Source organism: Pristiophorus japonicus, chromosome 11, assembly GCF_044704955.1.
Source record: "Pristiophorus japonicus isolate sPriJap1 chromosome 11, sPriJap1.hap1, whole genome shotgun sequence".
NCBI classification, from domain to species: domain Eukaryota; kingdom Metazoa; phylum Chordata; class Chondrichthyes; family Pristiophoridae; genus Pristiophorus; species Pristiophorus japonicus.
In genome coordinates, this window is record NC_091987.1 from 56,581,626 (window position 1) to 56,606,927 (window position 25,302).

The 25,302-nt window shown below is 44.3% G+C and overlaps 1 protein-coding gene across 3 annotated transcripts in view; it reads left to right on the plus strand.

Moving 5' to 3' along the window:
• epha6 (eph receptor A6) overlaps window positions 1-21,107 on the plus strand; it is a 754,048-nt gene extending 732,941 nt beyond the window's left edge. For 2 of the 3 annotated variants that reach the window (XM_070893392.1, XM_070893390.1), the window contains 3 exons: window positions 7,820-8,013; window positions 18,679-18,828; window positions 20,418-21,107. In XM_070893392.1, coding sequence (XP_070749493.1) covers window positions 7,820-8,013; window positions 18,679-18,828; window positions 20,418-20,532 — 459 coding nt within the window. In that variant the 3' untranslated portion in view covers window positions 20,533-21,107. Of the gene's footprint in view, window positions 1-7,819; window positions 8,014-12,694; window positions 12,709-18,678; window positions 18,829-20,417 lie in introns of all 3 variants that reach the window. The other variant, XM_070893391.1, reaches the window with a different exon arrangement.
• The last annotated feature ends 4,195 nt before the right edge of the window (window positions 21,108-25,302 follow it).

Sequence of the window (25,302 nt, forward strand, 5' to 3'; positions counted from 1 at the left end):
TTCAGCCTCCTCCTCCTTCTCCTTCTCCTTCCCCCCCACCCCCCCAATCTCCTTTCCCCCCCCAATCTCCTTTCCCCCCCCAATCTCCTTTCCCCCCCCAATCTCCTTTCCCCCCCCAATCTCCTTTCACCCCCCATCTCTTTTCCCCCCCCATCTCCTTCCCCCCATCTCCTTTCCCCCCCATCTCCTTTCCCCCCATCTCCTTTCCCCCCCATCTCCTTTCCCCCCCATCTTCTTTCCCCCCCCATCTCCTTTCCCCCCCATCTCCTTCTACCCCCCCCAATCTCCTTCTCCCCCCCATCTCCTTCTCCCCCCATCTCATTTCCCCCCATCTCCTTTCTCCCCCCTCCCCCCTTCTTCCCCATCCCTCCCCCTTCTCCCCATCCCTCCCCCTTCTCCCCCATCCCTCCCCCTTCCCTCCCTCTGCTCCCCCCCTCTCTCCCTCTAACCCCCTCCTCCCCGTCCCCTCGCTGTCAGAAACACACACACTGACAGACAGAGAATGAGAGACACACAGACAGACAGAGAGATAGAGACACTGACGGACGCACTGCGGGGGGCATCCCAGCACGCTGTTGGAGGACTCCCGGTGCTGCAGTCGGTAAGTAGAAAATGTTTTATTTATTGATTTTTTAAAAACATTATTTCTTATTAATTTTTTTTGATTGATTTATTGGTTGATTTATTGATGTATTTATCATTTATTATTGATGATGGCTCTTTATTTGTAAAACTGAAGTGTTTAATGTTTGTAAACTTCCCTTTAAACCCCCCCCCCCCATTCCCTACGCCTGATTTGTAACCTACGCCTGATTTTCTAAAGTGTAGACAAGGTTTTTTCGAGCGTACAAAAATCTTCACTTACTCCATTCTAAGTTAGTTTGGAGTAAGTTTTCACTCACGAAACTTTGAAATCAGGCGTAAGTGGCCGGACACGCCCCCTTTTGAAAAAAAAATTCTGTTCCAAAGTGAAACTGTTCCAACTGACTAGAACTGGAGCAAACTAAATGACGAGAATTCCGATTTCTAAGATACTCCGTTCTACACCAGTTGCTCCTAAAAATCAGGAGCAAATCATGTGGAAACTTGGGGCCAAAGTGCCGTAACCTACAGGGCTAAGGACCAAGAGCTGGAAAGTGGGATTAAGCTGGATAGCTCTTGGTCGGCCAGCGCGGACACGATGGGCCGAAATAGACTCCTTCCATGCTGTAAATTTCTATGATTCTATGATTCTAATGGGATGAAAATTGGTCAAGTTCTACAACGACCGGATCATCTGCTATGCCAAAGCAGTGAGGATAAAAATTACTACCACTCTGTCTAACAATCCCCTTAAACACAAACACTAAGGAAAGAACAGACATACTTTGGAACACTGGCCTTCATGTTACAAAGGTGTCATTTGCAACGTGCTTTTTTTCCCCCATTGTGCTGCCTCTGGCACCTTTCTGTGCTGCTCCTAAACCCAAACTGGTGTTACTCAAGACCAGTTACGCCAGTGAGCAGGAGAGTGGGATTAGACTAGGTGGCGCAAATGGAGAAAAACACCAGCTCAGCCTTGTTGGCCGGAATGGCCTGTTTCTGTGCTGTCATATTCTGTAATTCATCTCTCCTTCTCTCCCTCATAGTGGAAGTAGTGGCTCGCGCTAAAATGATAGACATTATTTTCTCTACTGGAAAACTAGATAGCTCGTTTCCATTTACTGGCACAGTGCATACATATGTGAGAGCTTGATCCTGAAACAGGCAGCCAGGAGATTCCAATCTTATGATTACATTTCCTGCCAACCTCAGGAGTGTTGTCAGCCCTGGGTTTCACACACTAATCTTTCTACTGTGAACTTTCTCGGGCAGTTTTGTCACCTGGTACTCTATTGTATACAAAAATATGAACTCAGAATTAGGGAATGTGTAAAAGTCTATGAGATCTCTGACCTACCCATTGGTACTCCAATTAATCTTTGTTCTGTGCTCTCAGCAGTGACCAGTATGATAGACAGTAGGGCATCTTTTACTATTGCTTACAACTAAAATACAAAAAAAACAATTAGATATCCTTATATGCATATTTTGGAAGGGTACTAATCAATTAAGTACTTAAAACAGATGTTATTTAGACATGATGGTCTCGAGTAAAAGATCACGGAATTTTAAACTCAAGTTGCGTCAAGTGAAAATTAAGTTTCTGCGATCTTTAATGTTGCTTTATAAAACATCATGCTTGAAGTCGGCCCCACCCACAGAACTGCCCCCCCTCCCTGATTGAAATACTGAGCATGGCGAGTTCCCACTGATTGCACCTGTTCAAGAAGGCTCTTCAAATTAAGCTTGGTTTCTTTTTTAGGTGCAATGGCACGAGTCGGCATGTTTTTAAAGTTTTTAAATATTAAAAAATATTTAATTTACTAAGATATTGACAAGTGTACACCAATGAAACTAGTAGATAACTCATTATAATTTTTTTTAAGTCATTTTCAGTATATTAAAATCAGGTTACTTGTAAGTGGTGATTAGATACTCTTATTAAAAATGTTTATTTTTTATGATAAACTCATTTTCAACTGTATTAATAAAACTACACCATGTTACCATTCTAAAATACATCAATGAATATTTTTTAGAACGAGGAAAAAAAATAAACAATTACATTCTATTACTTACTCGGTTGGGCTGGTTTGTGGAAGATTTTATGCTTGTGATTATGCAAATAAATTTGGGTGGAAACTTGAACCATAACTTCACTTTGGAAAAAATGGTGCAATTTCAAGTGCAGTTTGAGCTCAGTTTGCCGATTGAGCTCAAAGTGGAATCTCTACCCCGATACCTTCAGATGTAACATGAGAATCAGTTGTAATACTCTTTATCCTATGTTGCCCCTGTGGTGCCCCTGCACCTTACTACAAACTCACACAAGGCATGTATTGCAGATACAGTCACTACGTGACCTTAACCTTTATTCCCAGGACCAAAGAGTGCTGACCCTGGGTGGGACCTCCCCTTTTATACCTGGAAACCCAGGTGAGGAGTGTCTCCCACAAGTTCACCCCCTGTGGTCAGGGTGTGCATTTCTAGGGTATAAGTACAGTGTACAGGAGTTGCATGAAGGTTACAGTTACATGAAGATTACCGTTGCATGATGGTTACATACATGACATCACCTCCCCCCTTACGTTTTTTTGTGTCAAAGGTTAAGTCTTTCAGGTGGTCTGCGCTCTCTCGTGGAGCGCTGCAGTTGTGGCTCTGGTGGCTGAGCCTTGGCATGCGTCTCTGTCACCTGAGGTGATTCCGGCCTGTCCGGGCTGGCCGCAGGGACTGTGCATACTGTGGATTGTCCGCGTTGCTCGTCCACTGGCAGTGGTGTGGGTGACATCTCATGCTCTTCTTCAAGTTCCTCCGTGTCTATACTGAACCTTTTCTTTACTTGTTCCAAGTGTTTGCGGCATGTCTAACCACTATGACCCTATTCCCTTCTTCGACGATTACTGTGCCCTCAAGCCACTTGGATCCCAAAGCATGGTTAAGAACAAATAACAGGTCATCCATTTCTATACACCTCCCTCTTGAGTTTCGATCATGGAGCTCGGTTTGGGACTGGCGCTTGCCCTCAACAATGTCTGCCAGGGCTGGGTGAATGAGGGACAGCCGCGTTTTAAGCATGCGTTTCATGAGGAGTTCCACTGGTGGGACTCCCGTGAGCGAGTGCGGGCGGGACCTGTAGGCCAGCAGGAGGCGCGATAGGCGGTACTGAAGGGAGGGTCCTTGGATGCGTAGCATGCCCTGTTTTATGACTTGCACCGCACGTTCCGCCTGGCCATTGGAAGCCGGCTTGAACGGCGCTGTCCGGACGTGTTTGATACCATTGCCCGACATAAACTCCTGGAATTCATGGCTGGTGAAACACCGGCCATTGTCGCTGACCAGGATGTCCGGCAAGCCGGGGGTTGCGAAAAGCGTACGCAGACTCTCCACGGTGATGGATGTCGTGCACGAGTTTAATATGATGCACTCGATCCATTTCGAGTATGCATCAACAACGATCAGGAACATTTTCCCCATGAACGGGCCCGCATAGTCTACGTGAATACGTGACCATGGCTGGTGGGCCAGGGCCACGGGCTGAGTGGGGCCTCACTGGGGGCATTGCCCAGCTGGGCACACGTCGTGCACCTGCGAACCCAGTGTTCCAGGTCTGAGTCAATCCCCGGCCACCATACATGTGACCAAGCAATGGCCTTCATTAACACGATGCCAGGGTGCTCGCTGTGGAGTTCCCTGATGAACACTTCCCTGCCTTTCTGTGGCATGACTACCCGGTTGCTCCATAGCAGGCAGTTGGCTTGGATGGAAAGCTCATCCATCCGTCTCTGAAACGGTCTGACCTCCTCGGGGCATGCCCTATGTGCGGGCGCCCAATCCCCAGTCAGGACACATTTCTTTATCATGGATAGGAGGGGGTCTCTGTTGGTCCAGAGTTTGATCTGGCGGGCTGCGATGGGGGAGCCTGCGGTGTCAAAAGCCTCAATGGCCATGATCATCTCAGCGCTTTGCTCCACTGCCCCCTCGGTGGTGGCCAGTGGGAGCCTGCTGAGCGCGTCAGCGCAATTTTCGGTGCTTGGCCGGTGTCGTATGGTGTAGTCATACGCAGCCAGCGTGAGAGCCCATCGCTGTATGCGAGCTGATGCATTGGCATTGACAGCCTTGCTGTCGGACAACAGGGATGTTAACGGCTTGTGGTCCGTCTCTAGCTCGAACTGTCTACCGAAAAGGTACTGGTGCATCTTTTTCACACCGTAAACACAAGCGAGTACTTCCTTTTCGACCATGCCGTATCCACGCTCTGCCTGGGAGAGTGACCTGGAGGCATAAGCCACCGCTTGGAGTCGGCCGTCGTCATTACCCTGCTGCAACACACACCCAACCCCGTAGGACGATGCATCGCACGTTAAAACCAGCTTTTTACAGGGGTCATACAAAATCAACAGTTTGTTAGAACACAGCAGGTACCTCGCCTTATTGAAAGCCCGTTCTTGACAGTCCCCCCAAAGCTATTCACAACTATTACGCAGGAGCATGTGTAATGGCTCCAACAATGTGCTTAAGTTCGGCAGAAAGTTTCCGAAATAGTTCAAAAGTCCCAGAAATGATCGCAACTCCGACGTGTTGCTGGGCCTGGGCGCCCGGCGGATCGCCTCCGTTTTTGATTCAGTGGGCCGGATCCCATCTGCGGCAACCCTCCTGCCCAAAAACTCGACCTCTGGGGCCAAAAACACACACTTGGCCTTTTTCAGCCGCAAGCCTACCCGGTCCAGTCGGCGTAGCACCTCCTCCAGGTTGTGGAGCTGTTCCTCGGTGTCACGACCCGTTATAAGGATGTCGTCTTGGAATACGATTGTTCCAGGAATGGATTTGAGCAAGCTTTCCATGTTCCGCTGAAAGATTGCTGCCGCCGAATGAATGCCAAACGGACACCTGTTGTAGATAAATAATCCCTTGTGCATCATGATGGTGGTCAGAAGCTTGGATTCTTCCGCCAGTTCCTGAGTCATGTAGGCCGAAGTGAGGTCCAGCTTCGTGAACAGCTTGCCACCTGCCAGCATGGCAAAAAGGTCCTCCGTTCTCGGGAGTGGGTATTGGTCTTGCAGCGACACTCGGTTGATGGTGGCTTTGTAGTTGCCACAAATCTTGACCGAGTCATCTGCTTTGAGGACAGGAACAATGGGACTTGCCCAATCACTGAATTCAACGGCCGAAATTATGCCCTCTCTGAGCAGCCTGTCCAGTTCACTTTCAATTTTCTCACGCATCACATACAGCACCGCTCTGGTTTTGTGGTGCACTGGTCTGGCGTCCGGAGTGATGCGTATCACTACTTTAGTGCCCTTGAACTATCCGACACCGGGTTGAAACAGTGACCCGAATTTTTGTAGGACCTGTGAGCATGAACTTCGCTCCACAGATGAAATGGCGTGCACATCCCCCCATTTCCAATTCATCTCGGCTAGTCAACTCCTCCCCAAAAGCGCAGGGCCATTTCCCGGAACGATCCAGAGTGGCAGCCGGTTCTGTGATCCATTATGTGTTACCACCAAGTTTGCACTGCCCAACACTGGGATGATTTCTTTGGTGTACATCTGTAGCTGCGTGTCAATGCAATCCAGTTAGAGACTGCTAGCTCTGTGTGGCCATAGTCTCTCAAATTGTTGGGCGTTCATAAGTGACTGGCTAGCTCCTGTATCTAGCTCCATGCGCTCCGGGATGCCATTCAGTAAGACTTTCATCATCATGGGTGGCGTTTTAGTGTATGAGCTGTGGACGTCAGCCACGTGAACCTGCTGAACTTCAGCATCCATGGCTTTTCCCCAGGTATCATCCTGCATTGCAGACCTCTCGTCTGGTTCCTCTGTCTTGCCACAGCCTTTTTGACATCCTGACCAAGTGTCCACTGACATTACAAATCCTACAGGTATATTGCTGGAACCTGCAGCTTTTCGCAGTATGTCCAACCCCGCACCTCCAGCATGAGCTGAGATTGTTGTTAACAAAGGGACTGTTACCAGGCATTCCTCTCTGATTGCCCATTTGGTTGTTTCTAAGCACTGTTAATGGTCCCATCGCGGGACGCATTGTTCCTCGTGATGGCGTGAATTGCCGATCCCCTTTCCATTGTCCCTGTTGCGGGCCCACCCTAGAGTCTGTTGCTGCCTGGGCGGTTTCAAAATGCCCTTGCCTGCCTGCGGGGTCCCTAGCTGCATTCACAATGTTAACTCCCTGGTCCATCGCCACGTTGGGACTAGGGCTGCGCGCGTAAATTAGCTTGGTCTCCTCTTCCCCTGCCATGAAGGTCTGAGCTATCAATGCCGCCCCTTCTAAAGTCAAGTCCTTGGCCTCTATGAGCTTCCTGAAAATCCCGGCATAATTAATGCCCTCAATGAAAAAGTCCCTTAACATCTCCCCCCTGCAGGCATCTGTGAACTTACAGAGACTGGCCAAGCGCTGCAGGTCCGCAACGAAGTTCAAAATGTATTGTCCCTCCTGACGCCAGTGTGTGCAGAACCGGTGCTGGGCCATGTGTACGCTACTTGCCGGCTTGAGGTGCTCACTGATCGGCTGGCTGAGCTCTTCAAAGGACTTGTCCACTGGCTTTTGGGGTGCGAGCAGGTCTTTCATCAGCGCATACGTCTGTGGCCCGCAGCTGGTCAGTAGATGTGCCCTCCGCTTGTCAGCCGCTGTCGCTCCCAGCCAGTCCTTTGTGACAAAGCTCTGCTTAAGCCTTTTCATGAAGTCGTCCCAGTCCTCACCCACACAGTAACGTTCCTCTGTGCTGCCAGTGGCCATCCTCGTGGTTCGGTGATTCCCGTTTCTCGTCGCCAAATGTGGTGTCCCTGCACCGTACTACAAACTCACACGAGGCATGTACTGCAGACACAGTCACTACATGACCTTAACCTTTATTCCCAGGACCAAAGAGTGCTGACCCTGGGTGGGACCTCCCCTTTTATACCTGGAAACCCAGGTGAGGAGTGTCTCCCACAAGTTCACCCCCTGTGGTCAGGGTGTGCATTTCTAGGGTATAAGTACAGTGTACAGGAGTTGCATGAAGGTTACATTTACATGAAGATTACCGTTGCATGATGGTTACATACATGACAGCCCCAATAACCAATATGAAAGTATTGAATGTATATAATTGTGAAAACAAACTGACTATGCTTTGGTCTTATAGTGTGTTAATATTATACGGACCATACCAATAAAATTTCATCTCTGAAGTATCATTCTCAAAAATGTTATCTCCTCCGACCATACCTTGTTCTTTCAGGTCATTTTATCTATAGAGGAAGGCTATCGACTCCCTTCTCCAATGGGGTGCCCAGTCACTCTCCATCAGCTCATGCTTCATTGCTGGCAAAAGGAACGAAATCACAGGCCAAAGTTCACAGAAATTGTCAGCTTCTTGGACAAGGTGATTCGCAATCCCAGCAGCCTTCAGACCCTGGTGGAAGAGGTGCATGGGTGGGTACACCTAAAGATACTTTTTTTATGTACAGGTCTCCGTTTGTCAAGCAGGATTGCACTATTTCTTTGTTTTACAAGTAACAACTACAACATGGTAAGTGTGGAAATTATTTTCAGATCTCCACATTTGTTATGTCATAAATTGTAAATTTGCTCAAAAATTATATTGCAAATATAGAAAATTGTCCTAAACAGCCATAGTAGCCGTATCTATAAATATTTAATTGACTTTGATTATAAGAGCACGACTCACCTGTACAAGTATTTATTATTAGGTATATTGTGTCGATACAGGAGACATTTTCAACAAAGGAAGAGTTATCTAGAATTTGCATTCTCAAATAAGCATCTCTGCTTGGAGAAAGATTTAGGGCTGGATTTTCAGCTTTGATGTTTTTGGGGCGACAATGGCGGCGGGACGGGAAAGTTAGCACCCGGGAATAGTTTGCGCCTCAGTAATTAAGTTTGGGCAGCTGGGCCCTGCGTCAGGGTGCATAGCGCTAAGGGCGCTAGCATGGGAATCTGCCGACCTAAAGAGCCGGGCCTGGAGCACTCGAGAGACGCCTGGGCCATAAACCTTAAAATAAATACAAAAACAACATTCCCAAAACATTGCCCATGCCACCACAACACAAATTGCAAAAAAAATTAAAAGAAAATACAATCACACTTAACTTAGGAGTCCATTACTCACCTCTTCGCCGACGGGATGGTTGAACCGTCCTGATTTCCCAGGTGGTCAGTGCGAGGTCCACTTTCTGGCTGACGGGTCAAGCAATCGTCAAAACCCGCGCCTGTGTCACAACCAGGAGCATTGCACACTGGGCAGTGCTGCTCCGTGCCGCCACAAAACCGGATCCGAGGATCGCTGTAGGGCACTGGAGACTGACTGCCCGGCCAGAACACCTCACCGCCACCATTGCCTCCGCTCCGGGGCAGAAAACGGAGCAGAGAAGACCTGAAAATCTAGCCCTAAATTCTTTTTGCTTTTGGTAGACAAAGTGTAAAGACCTTCTTAATACTTGTGCTTACAAATTCACTACAAATGATAAACAAGAGAAATATTAATTCCTTATATTCTGGGTTGGCATTATGGCAGACATGGACTCTGACCCATGTCATGTTATAAAATATCTCTTTATATCTTTTAATTTAACCATAATATTTTACAGCATAGAAGGGGGGCCATTGTATCTGTACCGGCTCTTTGCTAGAGCAATCCAAAACTGATCTTACTGCTTCTTTCTTCCCCTATAGCCCTAATATTTACTCTGTTTCAAATGTTTATCCCATTTTCCCTTAAAAGGTGCAATTGTTTCTGCCTCAATTATTCCCTGTGGCAAAGCCTTCCGTGTTCCAACAATCCTGAGCCTGACTTAGTAAACAAATCATTCAAACTGCTTTCCTCATCTCATCCACCTGGGGTGATAGAAATAATTAATATTGATTACCAGGCTGTTGGGAAAGGATTTGGGATTTTGACCGAGATATTTTCCTGTTGTGAAAGCTCTGCTTTTGATCTGAGGTATAAAAAGCTTCTACAACCTGGTATTTTCACTATGTGTTTAAGTCACTGCTTCGCAATCACTGTGGTGGAGGAGGGGGAAAGGTGGAGGGAAAAGATATGTTCCATGTAGAATCACTCAGTGTAAGGACTGTGTAAAGGAATTTAAGAGTTCCAATGCTTTAGTTACTTTAGTTTCAAGAAATATCTTAAAATGCTGATGAAAGTTAGGTACTGTATTGCTTTTTATTTGCTGCTCCATTCAGAGCCATGTTGCTGCAGCTAAAGATAATAATTTTCAGTAAGATACAAAGTCTTCTGTTGCCACTTTCCCAACAGCAATCAATTGCTGGTGTACTTTAAATTGGCCTCGGTAAAGGTGAAACGCTATCTAATTTGACTCTAATGCACCCTTTTTCCTTCTCTGTTGTACGCTTTGTTTCTTTCTCTATCCTTAAATTTACAGAGATAGACTATTGGTCACTTCGTTCACCAAGGTCCCAGATGCCCTGTTGCCCCCGTTATCAGCTTGTACTTTGAGCAATTTTCCCCATTCCGTTACCCCTGTTATCAGCTTGCACTTCGAGCAATTTTCCCCATTGTCCCCATTATCAGCTTGCACTTCGAGCAATTTTCCCCATTGCCCCCATTATCAGCTTGCACTTCCAATAATTTGCGGCACAAAAATAATTACAGTTGAAAGATGAACAAAAAAATACAACTTATGGTGCAAGCTGCGAGAGTCCCCACTCCAATAAATTCTGGACCATCAGGTATGTGCTCTGATAACATGTCGAAATTCATTGGGATATAAGGTCCGCCCACTTCTCGGCAGTAAGTGGGCGGTATGTCAATGAATTTCGGGGCCATGGTGTTTTGCCATCAAGATGGAAACAATCTTTGCACTGAACACAAATAGAGTGAGTGTCTCAAATTGCAACTGGCATATAAAATCTTATAATAGCCTTGGATGGAACTACCTCCACTTTGAAGATGATTTATTTCAACTGAATGAGTCATAACTTCATCTAGCTCAGTATAGGGAAGACGTAACCCATTGTCTTTGGCCCCTACCACAAGTTTCTTGCCACTGATCCTGCCCCACTTCCCAGCCACTGTCTTTGGCTGATTCAGACAGTTTGCATCCTCAACTCCTGATTGCCTTCAACTGAACTTCAGTCCTCATATCCTCTCTATCAGTAAGACTGATTACTTCCAGCTCCACAACACTGCTTGCTCCTACTCCTAGCTCAGCCACTGTAGCTGAAACTGACACATCATCGCCAGGTTTGACGACTCCAATGCTTGCCTTGCTGGCCTCCCATGCTCCACTGTCCAGAAACTGCAACTTATCCAACATATACCCTGTCTCACACTAAGTCCCACTCACCTATCACACCTTCCCAGGCTGAGCTGTATTAGCTTCCTATCCCCTAACGCCTCAATTTTAAATTCCTCACCCTCATCTTTAATGCCCTCCAAATTGTTGCTTCACCTCTGCTACCTCTTCTAGCTCTATATCCTCCCCATCTCTCTGACTCCAGTCGCTTGTACATTCATCTTCCGTTCACCACACCATTGGTGGCAGAGCTTTCAGCCACCTGGGTCCTACTGTCTGGAAATCCTTCCCTAAACCCCTCTTCCTTCCTTTAAAAACCTCATCAAAACCGATCTCCTTAACCAACCTTTTGTCAACCCCCACCCCTCCAGCCCTAATCTCTTCTTTCCTGGCTTGTCATCTTATTTCCTTATGCCTACCTGTGAAATGCCTTGGTACATTTTATTTTGCTTTAAGAGCACCACAGAGCTATTTTTGTTAATGCTTCAGTGGAGTGTATACCTTTACTTCTTTATCAATGCGAAGAAATATTCTCTGTATCCGACTGAATGTAGTTTAACTTACCCCCAATTGTTTTCCATTTTCCTTAGGAACCTTTTTTTTTATTTGTGACATAACAAAATTATGTTTTCAGTTCAGTTTATTATTTGGCCAAATTTTATTAATCTGGTTCAATTTTTTAATTTAATTTCATTCACTTCATATAGAATTCTAGCACAGAATAATACAGAGCTGCAACATCTTATCAACCCCCAAAATTAAATGTATGCAAACAGAAATAACAATGAGGCACATTGTTTATATGAAACTATTAAAAACTGTTTAGTTTGATTTTGGTGAATTAGCATGGGCAATTCTTCTACTTGTATTATCATTATTTGTAGACTTATCGGTGCTGCTAGGTAAAGTATCATTTGTTTCAAATATATATTCCAACTTGGTGTGAGAAAATTGGTATGTGAAGCAAATTAACTTATGATAGTTAAGGTTTTTATCACAAAGTTTAAGACAGAATGTTGCTTCAATTTTCTTTCCTCTCTCAACTTTCCTGCTTTATTCCCCTGAAGGATTTGTTGGCATACAGAGTTCTTCAATTGGAAACAACAGTTACTCCTTGTCACTGCCTGCCACTGCTGCTGTGTGATTGTTGGATGGTGAGCTGGCTGTCAGTTTTTCAGCCCTCAGATGAAGTACCCAGCAACAGTGGAGCTGCATGTGGCAACCAGACAAACGCTAATGAAGCTCATTCCTAACCGTGTCAGCCTACGTTTGTTCAAAAGGAAGCTTTGGGATTTGACCTTATTGGGTGACAGACATTCTAGCACCTATGATTTTGGACCACCCTGCTGATTTTAATGCATTTATTCTTTATAGGCAGAACCTTTACAAATAGCTTGTGATGAAAGCCACAAGGCTGAAAGTATTTTTGAACTGTTCTGTCTGATATTCACAGCCCTATACCTTACAACCATATTGCATCATCTATTAAAGACTTGCTTTCATTTTTTTCAGAAAATAAAAGTTAGAAATAAATAAAAATCGAACTGATAGAAAAAGAAGATAGAATGGGAGAAAAGTAGTGATGGCCAGGTTAGAAGAATTAAAGAGTCCAAATATTTTTATGTTTTCTTAATTTATGTAATGTTCCTACATTACAACAGTGACTACATCATTGTCTTTGAGACGTCTGATAGTTGTGAAAGGCGCTATATAAATCCAAGTCTTTTTACTTAAAATTGTGCTTTGTGTATATTTCAGTTCTATAACCTTGATATCAAAGTGATTAAGCGTCTCCTTGTGGTTTAATGGATCAGTTCACTGCTAGATGCCAGAAGCTAGGAACTGCGGGGTCCATGTGCAGAAATCTCTAAAAGCTAATGAACAGGTAAAAAAAAAAATTAAAAGGCTAATGCAATGTTGACCTTTATCTGAAGAAGAGTGGAAGTTATGTTACAGCTGTACAGAGCTCTGGTTAGACCTCATCTGGAGTACTACAATCAATTCTGGGCACTGCATCTCAGGAAGGATATATAGGCCTTGGAGGGGGTGTTGCACAGATTCACCAGAATGATACCAGGGCTAAAGGATTAAATTATGAGGAGGGTTGCGTAGACTAGGCTTGTCCCTTGATTATAGAAGATTTAGGGTTGATCTAATTGAAGTATTTAAGATAATTAAAAGATTTCATAGGGGAGATAGAAACTGTTTCCTTCAATGGGGGAGTCCAGGACAAGAGGCATAACTTTAAATTAGAGCTAGGCCGTTCAAAGTGATGTCAGAAAGCACTTCTTCACAATTTAGAAAACTCTCCCCTAAAAAGCTATTGAAGCTAGATCAATTGAATATTTCAAAACTCAGATTGATAGATTTGTTACACAAAGGTATTAAGGGTTATGGAACCAAGGCGGGTAGATGGAGTTAAGGTACAGATCAGCCATGATCTAATTGATTGGCGGAACAGAGGGCTGAATGGCCTACTCCTGTTCCTATGTTCTTAACCTAGGCTTTGAGTATACAAACTAGAGAAGGATATGGTAGTGTAGTGGTTATGTTACTAGACTTGTAATCCAGAGGCCTGGACTAAGAGAACATAGAGAACATGGATTTAAATTCCACCATGGCAGTTTAAGAATTTGAATTCAATTTTTAAAAATCTAGAAATAAAATCTGCTATCAGTAAAGGTGTCGGATTGTCATAAAAACCAAACTGGTCTGGCCTATATGTGACTCCAGTCCCACACCAACATGGTTGACTCTTAACTGCCATCTGAAATGGTCGAGCAAAAACCGGTCAGTTCCATCAAACCATTACAAAGAATTGCAGAAGTTCTAGATAAAAGGAGAATTGACCTCTGTGCTCTGGACAGGGTATGAGAAAAAAACACTATCCAGCAACCAGGCTGGGAAATGCATGCATGGGCGTCAGGTGAGGACATGATTGGGCTTGGCTATGATTCACCACATGGTTGAATAGTTTGCTAACACTCGGGCTCACACATGGAGAATGTCAAACCACTGCTGACTCCTAGAGATCTAGATCCCAGAAAATGTCAACGTCTTTAAGAGGAGCAAAAAAAGAGTTTATTCAAAAAAAAAGTCATTTTGAATGTGGAATAGTTTAGCTAATAATCTGGTGTTATCTGATATTCTGCAGCCCACAAAGATTGATGTGTAGAACACTCTATTAAAAAGTAGAGATCCAAAAGTAAAGTTGTGGATATCAAGATTTAGAGCCAAATTGTTCACTTCTAATATAAGCTATCAAGAAAGGAACATGTCACTTTATTCCTTTTGATTTAGGTCAGGCAGTTCTTTGAAAATCTAAAGAAATGGGTTTGCTGTGTACATTGAAAGCAGAGACCTGTAAACAATTAAACCACTGAGGAAACAGTGCTGGACGTTGCTTTAACTCTCTTTTAAACCGGTAACTCATAGACTTCTCTTTGCACCTGATAAAATCTACAACTAGGTCGGTACTTGCAACTAATTTAGATAAATGGGCATTGATATCATAGAGGATAAATGTTCACCTGCTGTATTCGCAACTGCAATTACATTGGGCTCCATTTTCCCCAGAGATTTGCGCCGTTTTTTTGGAGCAGGCTGCTTTTTTTGGCCTAAGTTTTAAAAACCACAGTTTCCCCAATCAATTTGCACCAGCGTAACTCAGTTAGTTACGATTTTTTTTAGGTAAGTTTTTTTTCAGCCAAAGGGGGTTGCCACCCGTACCAATTCTGGCCATTTAGGCAAGCTTGGCCAGCTGAGACTTATTCCAGTTCTGCTTAGGCCAGCATCTGTGGCCACTGCAGAAAAACCTTCTAGAGAGTTAAAGAATTCGGCGCAGGTAAGGAAATCGCCGCAGTTAAGTGCAGCAGATGCCCAGACAGCAGCAGCAGGAAAGGTAAGAGAGAGGGGGAGAGAGAGGGGGTGGCGGGGGGGGCGGGGGGGAGGAGAAGAAAGAGGTGGGAGGGGGGGGAGAAGAAAGAGGTGGGGGGAGGGAGAGGGGTTGGGGAGAAACCTTTCGGGTGTAGTTAGGTGTGGGGACCGGGAGGGAGGAGGCCAGTCAGCCTGGGCTAGGGGCGGGAGAGCGCACAGGTAAGCCCTTCAGCTGGGCTAGGGTCAGGGAGTGGGACCGGCTTTAATAATTGGAGGTAAGTTGTTGCTGTTATGTATATAAGCCTGTAATTACCATGTCTAACCACCAGAGGGCTTCTCGCCTGGAGTCTCAAGGGATCCCAGAATCCCTTGGGAGCAACTGTATATAAGGAGGCCTCACAGGCTGGAGAGACACTCTGAGATCTGTAATAAAGGACTACGGTCACACTTACTTTGAGCTTGCAGTATCTAGTCTGACTCTATCCAAGACATAACAGCTGCAATATATTTTAATGTGTTTTTAAGTTGATGCAATGTATTTAATGTGTTTTTAATTTGATGCAATGTGTTTTAATGTGTTGGGAGCTGGCTGTATGTTTCACTTTGCAGCCTCAGCTCGCATTGTGTCCCTGGTTACCGTGGCAACCCGATCTTTTTGGCGCAGGTCAAGGCTCCACCCTCAAAACTAAAGGACAGGTTAGGCCACGCCAAATGAAGAAATCCAACAGGGAAACTTAGAATTTTTTTTTTTGGCTTATTTGGACCCCCCAAAAAATGGGCGTAACTCTTCAAGTACGCCAAAAAAAAAATGCTTTGGGGAAAATTGAGCCCTTACTTATTAAATTCAGTTTGTCTGCATTTGAAAGTGTTCACAATTGCATATAGAAGCAAGTAGGATTTTTAATATTTAGCAACAGGAATTCACTTGGAGAGCTGGATGGAAAGGAAAGGAAAAAGGAAAGGTCTTGCATTCATATAATGTTTTTCATGACCAAAGTGCTTTACAGCCAATTAAGTACTTTAGAAGAAAAAAAGGTTATAGGGTGAAATTGCTCTGTGCCCCAATTGGGGGTGGTAACCTGCTGGGGCCGGGACTTCCTGCCCCTGCCACTGAATTGGGCTTACCTCCCTTCAAAGGAAGTGGAGCACAATCTCACGCATTCTATTTCTTTTAGGGGCATATCCCAAGACGATGCTGGGGCGAGTACTGCAGCGCTACACGGATGCTCCGTGTCGTGCTAATATACTTCAAAGCCCTTCCCCTTTGCTTAAAGGGAAGGGCCACTGCGCACGCTGCAAGGCCTCTGATGACTTCCTCTAGGCCACCAGGGCAGAGTGGGATCGGACCATGCGAGGGAGCAGTTCCTCGAGCCGACCCGAGAGTCGACAAAACAATTAAGATGGTGGCGAGGGACGCTGGCAAGCTCCCCTTTAACTTCCGCCCCGAGAGCGGATGTCGGTCAGCTTCGCGACCCACGAAGCTGACGTTGGCATCTGCTTGTGCCAGCCTTGTGGGCCGCGGGGAAATTTCCCCCATGGGGCGGAAAGGGGTCGCAATGCACGGCGATGACGTCATCGCCAGTTGCGTGGCAGCCCGAGGTGTTACCCGCACGGCACGGCGTTGAAGCGCCTCCGCAAACTCCCAGGCAATTTCCCAGGAGTCAGTAGCACCCACCCACCACCCCCCCCCCCCCCCCGTGCGAAAGGTGTCTTCCACTCGGGCCTCTGAAAAAGGGGCAACTTCTCCCCCTATGTGTATGCACAGACTTCCTGCATTTCCAGGAAGTGTCACATCACACTATTTCCATCAGCCTAGCTACATAGAATGACATAGGATATATGGCACAGAAACAGGCTATTCGGCCCAACCAGTCCATGCCGATGTTTATGCGCCACTCGTAGCCTCCTCCCATCCTTCCTTATCTAACTCTATCAGCAAAACCCTCTATTCCCTTCTCTCTCATATTCTTACCCAGCCTCCCCTTAACTGCATCTATACTATTCACTTCAACCACTCCCTGTGATAGCGAGTTCCCTGGGTAAAGAAGTTTCTTCTGTATTCCCTGTTTTCTTGGTGACTATTTTATATTGGTGGCCTCTAGTTTTGCTCTTTCCCACAAGTGGAAATGTTCTCTCTGTGTCTACCATACCAAAACCTTTCATAATTTTAAAAACTTCGATTAGGTCACCCCTCAGCCTTCGCTTTTCAAAAGAAAGGAGACCCAGCCTGTTCATCCCTTCCCGATAAGTATACCCTCGCATTTTTGGTATTATCCTTGTAAATCTTTTTTGTACCCTCTCCAGTGCCTTTATATCCTTTTTTAAATATGGCAAGCAGAAATCTACACAGTACTCCAAGGGGGCTTGACAAGGTGGATGCAGAGAGGATGTTTCCACTGATGGGGGAGACTAGAACTAGGGAGCATAATCTTAGAATAAAGGGTCGCCCATTTAAAACTGAGATGAGGAGAAATTTCTTCTCTCAGAGGGTTGTAAATCTGTGGAATTCGCTGCCTCAGAGAGCTGTGGAAGCTGGGACATTGAATAAATTTAAGACAGAAATAGACAGTTCCTTAAACGAAAAGGGAATAAGGGGTTATGGGGAGCAGGCAGGTAAGTGCACCTGAGTCCATGATTGGATCAGCCATGATCGTATTAAATGGCGGAGCAGGCTCGAGGGGCCATATGGCCTACTCCTGCTCCTATTTCTTATGCTCTTATTCATTTAAATTACATCTAACATATATACTTTGCAGTTAATCTTGCCTTTCGGTTCACCCAGCTCCCAATTTGTGTTTCCAATATTTACAAGATCATCAGAACACTTTGATTATGTTCGATCTTTTATTCTCCATTTAATACATTTCTACTCTCACCCATCTGCTATATAGTCATCTCTTCTCACATCATAAAGTAATCTTTGTTTGGTAATTTGGAGGTCCTGCAAATTGCTACTTTTAGTCAACTCTGAAAAAAGTCCCGCTCTGCGACTGACCAGCCAACAGAGAAAATCCACAATAAATGTAAAAAAATTAATTTCAGAACAAAATCATTAAACTTATCCATGCAGCTCCTTTTCTACAATTGAGCCCTATACAATATTACCCTGATTTTTATTGTTTTCCTCTGTATTAATTACAAATATTATTCACTAAACATTAAAGTCTGGTAACTGACTAATGGCAGGTCTAAGTAAATGAGAACAACCTGGCCAACTGTTTTATGTTCAGGTGATGGACTGTGGCAGTGAAGCATCCACACATTATAAAAGGTGCTCAGATGTGTTTTGTTAATGCTGTTCTGGGTTAAACTGAATTCAATCCTCATCGGAATGAACAGTGCAGCCTTGGTGGGCATGATGCAAATAATATTTGCATCTCTGTGTGTAGCAGTTGGAAACTCATGCTAGAACAAGGACTATATTTTGATTCTGAATGAAAGAAAGAAAAAGACTTACATTTATATAGTGCCTTTCACGTCCACCGGACATCTCCAAACACTTTACAGCCAATGAAGTACTTTAGAAGTGTAGTCACTATTGTTATGTGGGAAACTCAGCAGCCAATTTGCGCACAGCAAGCTCCCAAAAACAGCAATGTGATAATGACCAGATAATCTGTTTTTGTTATGTTGGTTGAGGACACCAGGGATAACTCCCCTGCTCTTCTTCAAAATAATGCCATGGAATCTTTTACATCCACCTGAGAGGGCAGATGGGACCTCGGTTTAACATCTCATCTGAAAGACGGCACCTCTGACAGTGCAGCACCCCTTCAGCACTGCACTGAAGCGTCAGCATAGATTTTTGTGCTCAAGTCCCTGGAATGGGACTTGAACCTACAACCTTCTTACTCAGAAGAGAGTTTGCTACCCACTGAGCCACAGCTAACACAAATGCAATGCAATGAATGCAGATTCTTTTTAATGTTTTTTTTTAATACAGATTACCAGAATCGCCCAGTGAACTCCCAGAATTCTCTTTGTTTGTCTCAGTAAATGATTGGCTGGACTCAATCAAGATGGAACAGTACAAGAACAATTTCATGGCTGCAGGCATCACAACTCTGGATTCTGTCACAAGGATGAGTATTGAGTAAGTGGAATATAACATTATCCATTCTACTGTGAGTGACCAAATCTCAGTTCTCTGAGACCACGTTCTAGGTACCAATCATATTCATTGGTATGTGAGCTTAGACTAATGCATACACATGGTTTGCACCATCAAAGCACCAAAATTATGAACCTGGCTAAATTTTTCCTGAGGCATATAATGCATAATGTGCAGAGTGTGCCGTGGGGCTCAATCGGGAATATTACATTTCGGAAGCCAGTGAAAGGCCGCTGGCTTCCTGTACGATGCCGCAATATTTTTTGGGATTAGTTACCTATTGGGGACTTAAGTTCCCCTTGCTTGCTTTGACTATTGAAGGATAAAAATAACAGCAGCAGCAAATAAGGGTAGCCCCTATATTAGGGAGTGCCAACCAGTAGTATGTTCTTTTCTCAGAGCCTCCCCTGAAGCATTCTTTCTAAACAGGCACTTAGCATGCCTTTTTCAAGTACTCCAGTCACATTATGGGGAGGCTCCTAATTCTAGGAAAATACCTTACTTTATGAAAATGAACAACCATCAACGAATCTTGCTTTTTAAAAACATGTTTTGCTAAAAAATGTGGGCTTGATCGGACAGCTCACATCCCCATCCATGTCCAAATTCTTCGTACTCTATGCCTCCAAGATGCTCCTTATTATTTCACTGCCTCAACTTAACCACTCAACCACCTTGAAGAACAAAGGCAGCAGGTGTATGGGAACACAACTACCTCCAAGTTCCCCTCCAAGACACACATCATCCTGACTGGAAATATATCGCCGTTCTTTCATTGTTGCCGGGTCAAAATCCTGGAACTCACTACCGAACAGCACTGTAGGAGTATCTTCACCACACTGACTGGAATGGTTCAAGAAGGCGGCTCACCACCACCTTCTCAAGGGCAATTAGGGTTGGGCAATAAATGCTGGCCTTGCCAGCAATGCCCACATCCTGTGAATGAATAAAAAAAATGAATACCCCCCACAACCCATCTACTATATGAATGCCTCCCATTCCCCTACTCATTTGCTTCAATATCCAAATCCGTATAACTGTTTTTAACCATTCCCTATATGGAAGGTGAGTTTAAAATGCATAGCGTGCCAATGGAATGGAAGTTTGAGGCAGGCAAGCTGGGAGAGGTCAGGGATGCAAAGCTGACAGCAAAAGGTGAGCTCATTCTCAAAATGTCAAATTGCCTTCTATGCCTTAGAATTAGTTGACAATTTTTAATGTGGGCACAAGCTCATTGTTTATAAGATTTTATTTGTCACAAAAGCTATTCAATACTAGCCTTCTGCACTCTAATTGTTGTTGCTGGCACATGCAGAAGCAGGGAAAGTTTATAATTACAGTGTCATTTTTGTTTCCTTTATTTATGTCACATGTTTTTTTTTCCAGCTTGTCCAAATATAAAAAGTTGTGATCACTGTTTGCACTCATTTCTATTTTCCTCAACTATCAGCTATTTCCCTATTAGACACTAGAAGGCCCCCTTCTTGGTCACAGTTGACAGTACATTTTCGTAAACTTCCATTCTTCAGTGCATTATGAGATCATACCAATTTTACTCTGTTTTGTTCTAGTGACGTGAGAAGAATCGGGATCACGTTAATAGGACATCAGAGACGAATAGTGAGCAGTATACAGACTTTGAGACTGCACATGTTCCACATACAGGAGAAAGGATTTCATGTGTGAATGCTCTATAAATGCCATTGAGTTGTGTCTCAGCAGTTTCAGTGGGAGAACATTTTATAACTACAATGCCTAGCTTTGTCTATTTCAAAATATTACCAGATGTTGATAGTTGGCATTTCCTTCATTTGGACAAGTTTTCAATATGGATCTTAATCCTCTACAAGTTTCCATCCTTTAGCTAAAACTTTACAAACCAATTACCTGTAGAGCTAAGAAACTATTGCTAATAAAGTGGAGGCTAACACACACTAATTGCCAATTTCCCCGTTGTTATTTAAAGAAGACTTCATGTGTAGATGAATACCTTTTATGGTAATATTCTAATAGCCATGTGGCTGCAACAGTATTGATACCTTTAGAATTATAGGTTGAGAAATAATCTCTTTTCCATGTTTGTGACTGTTTAGCTGCTAATATCAAATGTGCAATCAAAAGGTTGACTTTAATATGTTGTTCTTTTTGTAATTTATTCTGTACAGATATAAAGGTTTTTGTTTTTTCTTTTTGTTTTTGAAATTAATTCTTGGTATGCTAGTATATGGATAAACTAGAGATCAACTGAACTTGAAAGTGTCAAGTCTTGCTTACATAATTAAAAGATCTTACGGTTTAACTCATGGGAATAGATGCAGGGGGTTGCATTATTCATTTCATTTCTTGTTTGTGTACATCCTGAGAACACATTTTATGATGTGTGTAGGGTTATTTTTTACAGAAGAAAATAGTTTGTAATTATTAGTTTAATACCATTACCAGTCTATTGTCTTTCAGTAAAAGTGAGTATTCAGCAATCCTTAATCTACAATCATTTTATTCATTAATGCACCTATATTCCTGAGATTGTGCCTGCAAATATAACTCTTGACTCCTCAGCTCATCGTAATTTGTAATAGCAATTGTAGCTTAGACTTTTAAAATTCTATTTTATTACCTGAATCCTCTGGAAAAGTTCTAAGACATGATTTTAACCCTTCCCACCTGGCAGAAACCAAACGGGTGGTCAGTTAAAATCAGACAGGTGACTTACCAACATCCCATCTGAAGCCAGCTGGGTTCATCTTTTAATATGCAGATTGGGGTCCGATGATGTCACCAAGATCCAACTTCAAGTTTAACTTTGACCTGAGCGGGGAAACCTCCAGCTTTCCCTCCCGCTGATTATAGTGGGAAGAGGATCCAAGACCACAACAGGCCTAAGCAGGTAAGTTTCTTTTTGCTATCCTTGTGAGGCCAATTTAGCCGAGAGCTCCCATGGGCACCACTGGGAAAGTTTAGACCGCCCCTGCCCCAGGCTTACCCCCTTCCCAGCTGTGAGACTCTCCCAAAACCCATTACCCCGCAATGAACTTTCTTGCCAACAAGCCTCCTTTGGTGCGTCCGGGGGCCTCCTGCTCCTTAAACTTCTACGGCAGCATGCAGATGAGGCCCAGGAGTTAAAATGGCCTAGCATCACCCTGCCAAAGTAGCAAGAGGAGCTTTGGCGCTCACCCCACCCCTTACCCACCCAAATCCTGCTCCAAGTTCAAGTTTCCCCCTATAGATTTTGAGGGATGCTATGTTTCAGTTTTACTTTATTTCTCCAGCTGTGTTAGCTTCACCTCCTAAAGTGTTCAGTTTGCAATGCGGAGCTGCCAGTCACCTCAACCTACCTAGAGTTTGGTAAATCATCAGTTTATAGCCAGCCCACTCATTGGATGGGGCAGTCCACAGAGGCAAGGGGAGAATTAAGAGAGACAGAGACAGAGACAGAGAGAGAGCGACAGAGACAGAGGCCCGAACCGGCGATCGAGAAGACCAGACAGCCTTCGGGCGTGGTTGGAGGTAAGTTGGTGCTATGTGTTTTTAAATTCTTTTAATATGTTTGGAGGTGGCTGTATGCTTCACTTTTCAGCCTCAGCTCGCATTGTGCCCCTGGTTACCATGGCAGCCTGATCTTTTTGGCGCAGATCAAGACTCCACCCCCAAAATAAAGGTCGGGTTAGGCCACGCCAAAATGAAGAGATCCAACGGGGAAACTTACAACATTTTTTTTAGACGTACTTTGGCCCCAAAAAATCGAGCGTAACTCTTCAAGTACGCCAAAAAATTGCTTTGGGGAAAATTGAACCCATAGTAACTATATAAAACAGAGTAAGATTTGCTCGGTATTATGTGTAACAATATTATAAAGTTCTTTACAAATGACTTTATGATTTTGTTACACATAACAAATGGAGGGAATCTTCCCCTGCTCCATATAGCTATTAGATTTCAGAGTTGATACAGTGTACAACTATCATTGTTTTTATAGGGTGCCAAACTGAAGGTGAGTTATATTGTTCCATCTCTAGAATTGGAGTCATTAGTCTATAGATTTTTGGAGAGACACTGTCTGAAACATTCAACTTTTAACATCCAGCCCTCAACTGGATTTGAACCTAACCCACTTAGATGTAACAGATGGAGCTGCTGATAGTTTCAAGAAGTGTTGGCAAATGCAGAGGCATGGTTTTCCTTTAAGGAAACAGAAGTGTTTGCACTTGGGAATTTCTAGCTTCTAGTTTAAGCAGTGAGAGGTTGTGCTGCTTCTGCTGTTGCCACTCCTTTGAGAATAGACAATTTAATAAATATCAAAGCTGGTGCGCAGTGCAGGTTCACTGTGATTCTTCCACTAAATATATTTTGTGGCAGGTTTCTATTGGGATTCTTCAGAACTACTTCAATTTGAATGTAGTAGCCTTAGAAACAACCAAAAATTCTGTTTGTTGTAAAATTCATATGATATCTCCTTCCATTTTTTATATATCTAGGGCTGGATTTTCAGCTTTTCGTAATTCAGGATGTTAATGACGGTGGGGCGGTCCTGATACCGCCTGGAAAAAGTTTACATAAGAACATAAGAACACAAGAATTAGGTACAGGAGTAGGCCATCTAGCCCCTCGAGCCTGCTCCGCCATTCAACAAGATCATGGCTGATCTGGCCGTGGACTCAGCTCCACTTACCCGTCCGCTCCCCATAACCCTTAATTCCCTTATTGGTTAAAAATCTATCTATCTGTGACTTGAATACATTCAATGAGCTAGCCTCAACTGCTTCCTTGGGCAGAGAATTCCACAGATTCACAACCCTCTGGGAGAAGAAATTCCTTCTCAACTCGGTTTTAAATTGGCTCCCCCATATTTTGAGGCTGTGCCCCCTAGTTCTAGTCTCCCCGACCAGTGGAAACAACCTCTCTGACTCTATCTTGTCTATCCCTTTCATTATTTTAAATGTTTCTATAAGATCATCCCTCATCCTCCAACGAGTAAAGACCCAGTCTACTCAATCTATCATCATAAGGTAACCCCCTCATCTCCGGAATCAGCCTAGTGAATCGTCTCTGTATCCCCTCCAAAGCTAGTTTATCCTTCCTTAAGTAAGGTGACCAAAACTGCACGCAGTACTCCAGGTGCGGCCTCACCAATACACTATACAGTTGCAGAAGGACCTCTTTGCTTTTGTACTCCATCCCTCTCACAATGAAGGCCAACATTCCATTCGCCTTCCTGATTACCTGCTGCACCTGCAAACTAACTTTTTGGGATTCATGCACAAGGACCCCCAGATCCCTCTGCACCGCAGCATGTTGTAATTTCTCCCCATTCAAATAATATTCCCTTTTACTGTTTTTTTTCCCAAGGTGGATGACCTCACACTTTCCAACATTGTATTCCATCTGCCAAACCTTAGCCCATTCGCTTAACCTATCTAAATCTCTTTGCAACCTCTCTGTGTCCTTTACACAACCCGCTTTCCCACTAATCTTTGTGTCATCTGCAAATTTTGTTACACTACACTCTGTCCCCTCTTCCAGGTCATCTATGTATATTGTAAACAGTTGTGGTCCCAGCACTGATCCCTGTGGCACATCACTAACCACCGATTTCCAACCCGAAAAGGACCCATTTACCCCGACTCTCTGCTTTCTGTTAGCCAGCCAATTCTCTATCCATGCTAATACATTTCCTCTGACTCCGCGTACCTTTATCTTCTGCAGTAACCTTTTGTGTGGCACCTTATCGAATGCCTTTTGAAAATCTAAATACACCACATCCATCGGTACACCTCTATCCACTATACTCGTTATATCCTCAAAGAATTCCAGTAAATTAGTTAAACATGATTTCCCCTTCATGAATCCATGCTGCGTCTGCTTGATTGCACTATTCCTATCTAGATGTCCCGCTATTTCTTCCTTAATGATAGTTTCAAGCATGATAGTTTGCACCTCAGTCAGCAAAATTGGGCAGCTGGGCCCTGAGTATGGGCGGAGCAGTAAGGGAGACGTTGCACACCTCTGCTCGGGCGCTCGGCTGGCTGAGCATGTGAAAATCCCGAGCTAAAGAGCCAGCCTGGGAGCGGTCTAAGAGAGATCTGGGAGAAAAAAAACTGAAATAAAAACACCAAAAACATTCCCAATACATTGCCCACATCACCTCAATATAAATTGCAAAATAAAAGAAAAAACAATCACACCTACCTGAGGTCACCATGACTTACCTCACTGCAGCCGCTGCAGCTTGGAATGCCTGCTTTCACAGGCGTTCGCGCCAGGGCACACTACGCAGCACTACGGGTTGGGCGGGAGTCAAAAATCGAGCCGGTGGTGCAACCAGGGGCGTTGCACACCAGCTTACCTCTTCCAGGCGGTAATGTTCCGCGACCCGCCGAAACCGGCCCCGAAAACCCCGGCGGGGTGCTGAAAGTCCAAAAGAGCTCACCACCGCCATTACTACCTCTCCGAGACAAA